The 10,355-nt window shown below is 37.4% G+C and overlaps 1 protein-coding gene across 1 annotated transcript; it reads left to right on the forward strand.

The window, feature by feature from the left end:
* The first annotated feature begins 8,722 nt into the window (after positions 1 to 8,722).
* LOC136343234 (uncharacterized) lies at positions 8,723 to 9,355 on the forward strand. Its single transcript, XM_066289822.1, has one exon. It carries the CDS (start codon positions 8,723 to 8,725, stop codon positions 9,353 to 9,355), a length of 633 nt encoding a protein of 210 aa, XP_066145919.1.
* The last annotated feature ends 1,000 nt before the right edge of the window (positions 9,356 to 10,355 follow it).

Raw genomic sequence — 10,355 nt, forward strand, 5'->3', positions numbered from 1 at the left:
GTACTATCCGTACCGGCAAACTCCAGGGTGAGCTGGATGGTCGAATGATTTTATCTTGTAATGATTCTTCGATTTGCTTATTGACTTCAGCTTTGTGGGCATATGGATAGCGATAAATTTTAGTGTGCACGGGTATCTCATCCGTGGTTTTGATAGTATGCTTTACTTGATTTGAAAATGTGAGGGGATCTCCGGGTTTATGTAAACTTTGGTTGTAATTTTGAATGAGTTTGAAAAGTAGCGTTCGTTCCTCATAATTTAGATGTTCATGTCTTATTAGTGATTTTAGATTGATTTTTTCGCCATTTCCAAAAATTTGAGGTGGCTGTTTCTTTTCAAAATTAAAGTTTTCGAAGTTATTAAGTTCGAAGGGTTCTAAGGGTAGATCCTGGTTTATGTCACACTCGAAAGCAAAGGTTTTATCTGAATGATTCAAGACGTCAATTGTAGAGGTGTTATTGTTAATCGTTATTAAGGTCGGCTGAATTTCTACATTACTATCTTTATAATAAGGCATTAACCAGGAGGTGTCATTGGGTAAACCGGTTTTAAATGTTGCTTTCTGAATGGTTCTGAGTGGTATTTCAATCACATATAGATCAAAATTTTGCCTGTAGTAGAAGGGTATTTCCAAACATTCAATAAATAATCGTTTATTCGTTAAGTCAATAGTTAGTTTTAGTCTGGGAAGGTATTTTACTCCTAACATGCCATCGAAGTATTCGTGGAAGGAGTACAGAACAAATTCGATGAGTTCACTTATTCCATAACACAGAAATAGGGGACTTTCAGTCTTATGTGTAGTTTTTGTTGACCCTGCACAGGTTTGGAGTTTAGCAATGTGATGTTTAATTGAGTCTGGGAACTGATTTCCAGTTATTGAGGGTCCAGATGACCGCATATGCCGATAACCTGGCAATGATTGCAGTGGGAAATAGCGAAGATGAAGTTAAAACAAGTACGGAATACACCTTGAGATTGGTAAAGAGATGGATGCTTGAAAATAAACTAGAGATAGAACCTGCAAAAACGGAAGCAATACTACTGATTGGAAATAAAAAAGTAAACAAATTCGACATAAATTTTGATGAATATAAAATAGAATTGAAGCAGAGAATAAAATACTTGGGCGTAACATTTGACCAAAAAATAAAGTTTGAGGGGCACATGAATGAGGTGATTGATAAGGCGGAAAGAACGGTTACGGTGTTGAAAAGAATAATGCCTAGAATTGGAGGGATAAATGATGAAAAGAGACAAATACTGGCTATGGTATCGGAGTCAATAGTGTTATATGCAGCCCAAGTGTGAAAAGATGCGATGAAGAGAGATAGAGCAAGGAAAAAGTTATTGACAATGCAAAGAAAAATGGCGCTCGCAATAAGCAGGGGATACAGAACGGTAGCAACTCTGGCGATACAGGTCATCGGTGGACAAATACCTTTGGACTTAATGGTTGTGGAAAGGGGAAAAACATGGTGCAAGAGCAAGGACGAAAGGTTGAAGGAGAGAGAAGCAACAATGGAGAAGTGGCAACAAAGGTGGATTGAAAAAGGCAGTGAATGGACAAAAACATTAATACCAGAAATAAAAATATGGGCAGAAAGGACAACAGGGCAAAACAGTTACCATTTAACACAATTTTTGACAGGATACGGATGTTATCAGGCATATTTGAGAAGACTTGGTAAAGTAAAGGATGACAGGTGTAAATACTGCAAGAAGGAAAGAGATGACGTAGAACATACATTTTTTAAATGCCCATGGTGGCGAAGCGAAAGGGAAATGATTGAAGGGGAAATAGGACAAAAGATGACACCCAGTAATATAATAAAGAAGATGACGGAAAACGAAAAGAACTTCCAAAATTCATCTAAATATATTGAAAAGATACTAAAAAAGAAAGAGGAAGATGAAAGAAGGAGAGAAAATAAAGGAAGATATCAGTAGAGAGGAAGAAGAAGAGGAAATCAGTGGCGAGAAGGAAGAAAGAAGAAATCAGTAGAGCGGAAGGAACGAAGATAGAGAACAGAAAGACGAAGATAAGAGAAGCACAATCCCGCCCCCTCCCTGAAGTAATACCTAAGGGTGGTTCCGGGAGGAAACAGGGCGCAGAGAGGAGGGTTTTTTAGTGGGTAGGCGTCTCCTTCAGAGATGAATCCCACATAACCCGCTCGCCAGACTACCAGACCGGGTACCTTTTGAAGGTTTCCCCCTCTAAATAAAAAAAAAATAAAAAAAAAGTTATTGAGGGTCGAAGAATGGATGAGTGGGAACCAGTGTCAATGAGTAGATGAATTCCAAGGTTAGGGATTTCGAAATATGGCAGCTGATTAATGTGAAAACTATTCAGACTTAGACAAGGATGGGTTGATCCGAGGCTTGTATCTGAAAATTTTCGATCATGTCGGCGAGTGTTTCATGCTAGCATAACGGTTCCTCGTAACTTTCATGGGTTTTGTAAATAGCAGTTCCATCTTGAGTAATTGAATATTGTGGGTCATAATAGAAGTCGTAGTTAGTCTCGTCGTCTTCTTGTGTTTCCAAATGAGTCAATCCGTGTGAAGTGAAATTATGTTTTCCAGGATATGCAGGATACATATGAAGAGGTCTCAATTGAAATGAGTTTGGACGGGATTGAAAGCTTACGCCTGACATTGGTTGAGGGACTGTTGTTGGGGTCGATATGGTTTTGGTGCCTGTGGTTGGGTCTTATTAAAGCGATTCATTGGTTGTGAATTATTGAATGGTCTAGGGTTAGATGTACCCGGAGAGTTTTGTGTATTGAAGGAATTCAAGTTTTTTTGTGGAGTCGATGAAAGATAATTCGATACTTTTGGGGCTACATTTGTCCTGGAAGGCAGATTGAGTTGTAAAAAGTTGTTTTTAAAGATACTTTGACTCGTTAATATTTCATAATTAGCGATTATGTCTATTGCAGAGTCCAAATTCTAGGGATTCTGAACTATTAATAAGGTTTTTAGTTCACTAGAAATATTAACCAAAAGGTTCAGGATCGCCGTCAATTCGTGTTGGTTTATAAGTATTGTTCGCGCTTCAACGTTAGCAATTTCTGGACATACCAGGTATGCCGGTATGAAGTGAATATCAGGATATAAATATCCCGATATAGGGCATTTGTTGTAAACAAACCTTTTTTTTATTTGCTTGGTTGGTATGCAAACTGACAATCATATTTAGTACAAATCAAGTCCTTGAACAAATAACAATATATTATTTCATTGTGCCAAACATGTCAAATTTTGTACCACAAAATGATGATTTGTGGAAAGCATTAATTTTTTGCTTTCATTTGAAGAAAAGTGCTGCAGAGTCGCATCGAATGCTTGTCGAGGCATACGGTGATTATGCTTTATCAGAAGCAACATGCAAAAGATGGTTTCAACGATTCAGAAATAACAATTTTGATGTGCAAAATGAAAAACGTGGCAGACCATCAAAAAAGTTTGAAGACGCCGAACTGCAATCAATATTGGATGAAGATGACACTTTAAGTCAAAAGCAAATGGAAGACATGTTAAATGTTGCACAACGAACAATTTCTGATCGTTTAAAAGCTATGGAAAAGATCCATAAGTGTGGAAAATGGGTGCTGTATGAATTGAATGAAAGACAGATGGAGAACCGAAAAAACACCTGTGAAATTTTGCTTCAAAGGCACGAAAGAAAATCAGTTTTGCATCGAATTTTTACTGGAGATGAAAAATTGATTTATTTTCAAAATCCTAAACGGAAAAAATCATGGGTTGATTCGGGACAACCATCAACATCGACTGCAAAATCTGATCGATTCGGCAAGAAGGCAATGCTGTGTGTTTGATGGGATCAGAAAGGTGTGGTGCACCATGAGCTTTTAAAACCTGGTGAAACCGTTAATACCGTTCGCTACCGACAACAGTTGATTAATTTAAACAATGAATTGATCGAAAAAGATCAGAATGCGCCAGAAGAGACGGGAAGGTAATTTTGCTCCATGACAACGCACCTACACACAAAGCAACACCGGTTCAGGATACCATCAAAATACTTGACTCGGAATTGCTACCCCATCCGCCGTATTCACCAGACTTGTCTCCTTTGGACTACCATTTGTTTTCATCGATGGGACACGCATTGGCTGAGCAGCACTTCGATTCCTACGAAGAAGTCGAAAATTGGGTGTCTAATTGGTTTGATTCCAAAGAGGCATATTTCTATTGGTGTGGTATCCATAAATTGCCAGAAAGCTGGTCAAAATGTGTAGAAGGCAATGGTCAATATTTTAATTAAATTTTTTTTTCTTTCCTTGTTAAAATTGTTGTTTTATTTTCACAAAATAGCGCTCATTTCATATCAGTAGACCTGGTAGTCTTGAATTGATTCGTTTTTTCTAGTAAAAAATATTAACTGTTGATGTAGGTTAGCTCTAGTTATAAGATCACTAAACTTTTGTTTCAGTGCTATTATTAAACGCTTATCTGTTACTTCTCATCCGCTAATAGTTTTTTGGCAGAAATTTATTAGTTATACTGGTTTTTGTCAAACCCGTAAGGGCACATTTCTTCCTGCCGTTAGATAATTCTAAGAAGATCTGCGATTGATTTATTCAGTCAGCCCTTCAATTATGCTAAAAACGCAGATGCTTACCCCATGTGTTTTCCAATGACGAAGACCAAATTGCGGTATCACGAATTAGTCCCTCCCGCCTTGCTTCTGATCGAGAATGTGCAGAATTCACACGGGGAAAAATGGCACTTCTCAAAAAACATCCACGACACACACATCGCGACCAATCAACATAACATCTTACCCCATTTTACTGCTATTCTAAGATATACCACCTCATAGTCATTAAGGATTCTTGTATTTTGATCCTCTAATTTAATATCTATTAATTAATAAATATTGTTTTTAACCCGACATTGTAATTAATTAAACAATTAATATCAGTTCGTTTTGGAGAATTCGAAAATGAACTAAACAGCTATTTTAATTTTGGCCCAGGTTGAAAGATCGGGTCTCGTTAGAAGGAAATCTTCTGCTGCCCCTACAATTTTAGATTTAATGGCTAAAATAATGTACACTTGTTGGGACGGAGCGGCATTATAATATCGCTGATAGAAGGTATCTATTTGAGCCAAAAAGGTCTCCTAACGTGTTGGAGTACCATCAAATACTTTTAAAAGTCCTACTGTAGATCGCAGGGCTTCGGCCATTTTTACTTCTAACAGATTGCAAGTTCGAGAATTTATTTCAAAAAGTTGTCTAATATAGGTTTCGGGAGTCGAACTATCACTAGTATCTGAATAAGTTCTAAGTTTTGGATAGGTTATACCACCCAAGATTTGTTTTTAAAATTTTTTCATTAACTAACAGAACGTACAACAATTGGAGGTCTAAGACTTACAGGGCTCCTGTCTTGATTCTGTATCAACCGGTACTACGCTGGGAAAATACACTGTTCAGGTTCGTAAAGGCTGTAGTGGACACTAGCGGTTGAGCCAAATTGTCCTACTGCAAACTACGTTGTGGTGAGGTACGAAGAGTGTTGTTTCCAGGAATAGAAGATCCCTGTCACGTCGACACTTGTTGATCCTTTCTTGGCTGCTGAAACTGCTGGGTGCTTGATCATTGGTCAATTGGCTTGCCAAAATCCAATGATAGTTGGGTACTGCCGATTTTTATCGTTGATCGTGTGGAATTCCCGAAATTCACGAATTTGCGACACTATCGAATTTTAAAAGTAAACCGAAAAGATCCTACCGACTGCGCCAATTTTATATGATAAGTCGTGAGCGTAATGATAAATATTATTTAATTATCAAATAATTTATTCTTTAGCGAATAACGATCTAGACACAAGTTAATCTGGTGACAACTTTGGACCTAAGAACTGACTATCCTCTTTGGATACCCTCTTTATAATAATAACATGCTATCGTTAGTAAAGGCAAGCAATCTGTTTAGTCTATTTTAGGATTGCAATAAATAACCATAAATGAAACCTGAACTCCTTTCACCATCTTTAAAGTTAGTTTAAGACCTTTATGGTTTTCTAACCGTCACATTCGGCTATATATTTATATGTTCGTCTGGCCAGCATTATATTAATGATCAACACTCGTAAATGGTCATATAACTCTTCCCATTAATTGTAAACCAGCAGATCCTGTATTTTTTGAGCCCCAGCAGGTTGATATGCTAATTGGGTCAGATTTATTATGGGAGTTGTTATATGAAGAAAAGTTATGTCTAAGTGCTAATTTGCCAATTTTACAAAGTACAAGGTTCGGTTGGATAGTAACTGGTCCTGTTGGCAAAGTAGATAAGTCATCTATTGTAAAATGTTGTTTAGTAAATACTGAGGCCCACATTTTTCAGCAAATTCATGAAGATCTAAGAATGTTTTGGGAATCAGAAAATGTTAGCACTTCAGAAAAGAAGCTGTCTGACGAGGAGCTTACCTTGTGAAAAACATTTTCTGGATAACACAAGGCGAAACGAAGATGGCTCGTTTGTAGTTAAATTACCTTTAAAATTGAAAATCTCGAAGTTAGGGAGTTCTTTTGAACAAGCCAAAAAACGATTCTTAAATCTTGAGCGTAAATTGTGTGCCAATCCTAATTATAAAAAATTGTATCATGATTTTATGACGGAATATCTAAATTTGGGGTATATGACCAAGGTTGCCGACTTTGATGATACCTCCTCAGACGATTATTTTAGGTGCCATCATGGCGTATGTCGAGAAGATGCCATCACAACTAATCTTCGTGTCGTTTTTGATGCATCACTACCAAGTTGCACCGGATTTTCATTAAACCATATTCAGATGGCTGAACCTACGATACAGCAAGACCTATTCTCAATTTTAATTAGATTCAGACAGAGTAAGTTTGTCGTATCAGCCGATTGTACAAAAATGTATAGGTCCGTTTGGGTTTCCACAAATAATAGGCCGTTACAACGTATTTTATGGCGATTCAGTCCTGAAAATTCGTTAGAGTGCTACGAATTAAATACCCTAACCTACGGCACCACGTCGGCATCCTTTCTCGCGATTCGGTATTCATTTCAATTGGCTCTTGATATTGAAATTAAGTATCCTGATATAGCCGAGATCATAAAAACGGATTTTTACGTAGACGAATTGCTTACAGGAGCAGATACTGTTGAGGATACAAAACGAATATGTCATTTAATTTCTGAAACCCTTCAAGAAGGCCGCTTTGGTTTGCGAAAATTTTGTTCCAATGATTCTAGCATATTAGATGAAATCCCCACTCATGATCCGTTAGCTAAAATTGTTGAATTCGGAGAAGATAGCTAAAAAAAAACTTGGTTTAATATGGAACCCCATTGGCGACAAGTTAATGTATAAACTGAATGACATAGTTCATTAAAAAAAAATTACCAAGCGATCAATATTGTCTGAAAGCTCTAAAATTTTTGATTCCTTGGGTATTATAAGTCCATGCGTAATTAATGTAAAAATTCTTCTCCAAAGTCTATGGTTAGAGAAATTATCATGGGATGATGTTTTTCCCCATAATATTGCTGTAGTTTGGTCTGCTTTTACGTCAGAATTAAAGTTTCTGCACGAGCTCAGAATAGAACGGCATGCACTGTTCGCATCGGCCACGTCCATTGAAATGCATTCTTTTTCTGATAGTTCCAAAAAAGCATACGAAGCTTGTGTTTATCTAAAGTCTTTGCGCGAAAATGGTGAGGTAAACGTATATCTTTTGGCAGCTAAAGAAAAAGTCGCACCACAACAAACGGTGACTTTGCCCCGTTTAAAGCTTTGTGGAACCGCGCTTACCGCTAAACTTGTGAAAAGGGTCTCTCACGCGCTAAGATTAAGGATAGAAAAAAATCACCTTTGGACAGACTCCACAATTGTTTTGGGATGGATGAAGACTTCGCCAAATGAGTTAAAAACCTTTGTGAGCAATAGAGTTTCTGAAATTCAAGAAATGACCAAGAATGATACGTGGAGGCATGTTCGAAGTGAATCAATCCGGCAGATTATCTATCGCGAAGAGTAAAATGTTCGGAAATTAAAAACTTAAGCATATGATGGCATGGACCGCATTTTTTAAGGTTGCAGAAAAACGAATGGCCGAACGTTCCTGGTCGAAGCGATAATTTACCCGATTTGCATAAGGCAAAAACATATTGCGCAACTAGTTCGTTAAAAAAAGAAAACATTTATATTATTGAGAGATTTTCTAAATTGGTAAGGTTAAAGAGAATAGTCGCTTTATTACGCAGGTTGGCATACAATTGTAGTAAGAGTTCAAATGAACGCAATTACGGTCCATTGAGAAAAGGTAGGTTGATTGTTCCTTTAAATTATTGATTAGACATGTGCAAGAAGAGTGTTTTTCTGAGGAATTTGTACAAATAAAAGGCAAATAAAATAAAACCTTCATTAAAGATTCTTGATTTAAAGCCATTTGTTGATGATTTCGGGTTCTTACGGGTGGGTGGAAGATTGGAAATTGCAAAGTTCAGATTTGAGAAAAAACACCCACTGATCCTGCCTCGAAGGCACCACTTCACTAAATAAATTTTTGTCCACGAGCATTTAAATTTATATCATTGTGGACCTCAACATTTATTGGCTTCAATACAGGAGATTTATTGGCCATTGTCAGGTCGGTCGCTATCCGATCAAATTGTACATAAATATTTAAGATGTTTTAGATATAATCCCAAAATGCTGAAACCCATTATGGGCGACTTACCCGAAAACCGACTAACACCCAACCGCCCCTTTGATATTGTAGATGTCGACCATGCAGATCTCTTTTTGCTAAAGAGTCGGGCTGGTCGTGGTGCCAAAATTGCAAAGTCTTATGTTTGTCTTTTTGTTTCATTTTTAACAAAGGCGGTTCACTTAGAATTAGTAACTGACCTTACAAAGGAAGCTTTTATATTAGCTTTGCGACGAGTTAAGCCTTCAGTGGTTTATTCAGACAATGGCGGCAATTTTGTATCGGCACATTCAGAATTAAAGCAATTACGGCAGTTTATTAAGCTAAATGAAAGCGAATTGGTATCGAGCTTATGCAAAGAAGAAATAGAGTTGCATTTCATACCATCTCAATCGCCTCACTTTGGTGGCCTTTGGGAGGCAGGCATTAAAAGCATGAAGGCTCACTTAAAGCTGGTAGTTAACAACATTCCGCTAACTTTCGAGAATTTTTGCACTTTGTTATGTGAAGTTGAGGCAATAACGAACTGTCGACCCATTTCACCCCTATCCTCTGATCCCCAGGATCTCACGCCACCGACGCCTGCACATCTAATCTGTTGGATTTGCCAGTGGATTTTAATGAAACACAGTTGAATAGTAAAAGAAAAATATGTAATTGATGAATGGTAAAGGAAGAGACAACGACCGAAATCTCGAGAGGCACGAGGGCGACTGACTTACTCCATTTTCTAAACAACGATTATCGTTTTACATAAGCATAAATTGACTGTTTACATTATTAGACTCTCGGTATATCGCTTGCTGTCTTCATAAACTAAACGTAAAAAAAAAACGAAAGCGAACGACTATTGAAGTAGCATTTGGAATATTATTTATTTCAACATAATCATCGGACGACAACTTAATTCGTTGATGCGTGAAGATTTAAGAAGTTTTCCCGCAAATCGATTGTCGCTATATCAACATCTACAATAACTAAAGCAGCACCTTTGGACCAGATGGAGCAAAGAATATATTGCAGAGCTTCAACAACGAACTAAGTGGAAGCAGAATCATGATAGTCTGACTGTTGGTGCGTTAGTGTTAAAAAAAGATGACAATGCCCCCTTATGAAGTGGAAATTAGGAAAGGTCGTGGAAGGTTTTTGCGGAAAGGACAAGGTGGCTCGTGTAGTACTCATAAAAACTCAATCGGTACTTTTAAAACGTTGTTTTTATAAAATATGTCCATTACCTGTAGATTAAGTGTATTATATTCGTTGTAGCGTTAAAAGCCAAGGCCTTTTAAGGCGGACGGCATGTTTGGGATTTAATAATTATTTTACTATTATTATAATTTTTTTTATTTGTCATGAGGTAGGCCTGGGTGATGTATTCCCTGCGTTACTCCTATGGCTAGCGTTATCGTGCAGGATGGAATCGCAACGCTGCTCTGAAGATTAAGCATAAGGTGCCTTGTCGGCAGGAATTTTCCTAGCGGTATTCCTTATGGTTTTAAAAGAGCAGTGTATGCGTTTAGAGTCAGAACCTTTTATAAGGAATGAAATCCTGCACGATAACTGCCTTTATGCTATGCTAAACAGTTTTAAATGCACCCTAGTTAGGGTACGCCCATGGTTAGTGTCCAGTTTTTT

The sequence above is a fragment of the Euwallacea fornicatus genome, chromosome 14 (assembly GCF_040115645.1).
Source record: "Euwallacea fornicatus isolate EFF26 chromosome 14, ASM4011564v1, whole genome shotgun sequence".
NCBI classification, from domain to species: Eukaryota; Metazoa; Arthropoda; class Insecta; order Coleoptera; family Curculionidae; genus Euwallacea; species Euwallacea fornicatus.

Excerpts from the sequence above, each read along its gene's own strand:
- LOC136343234 (XM_066289822.1), top strand. The coding sequence starts at position 8,723 with ATGCTGAAACCCATTATGGGCGACTTACCCGAAAACCGACTAACACCC.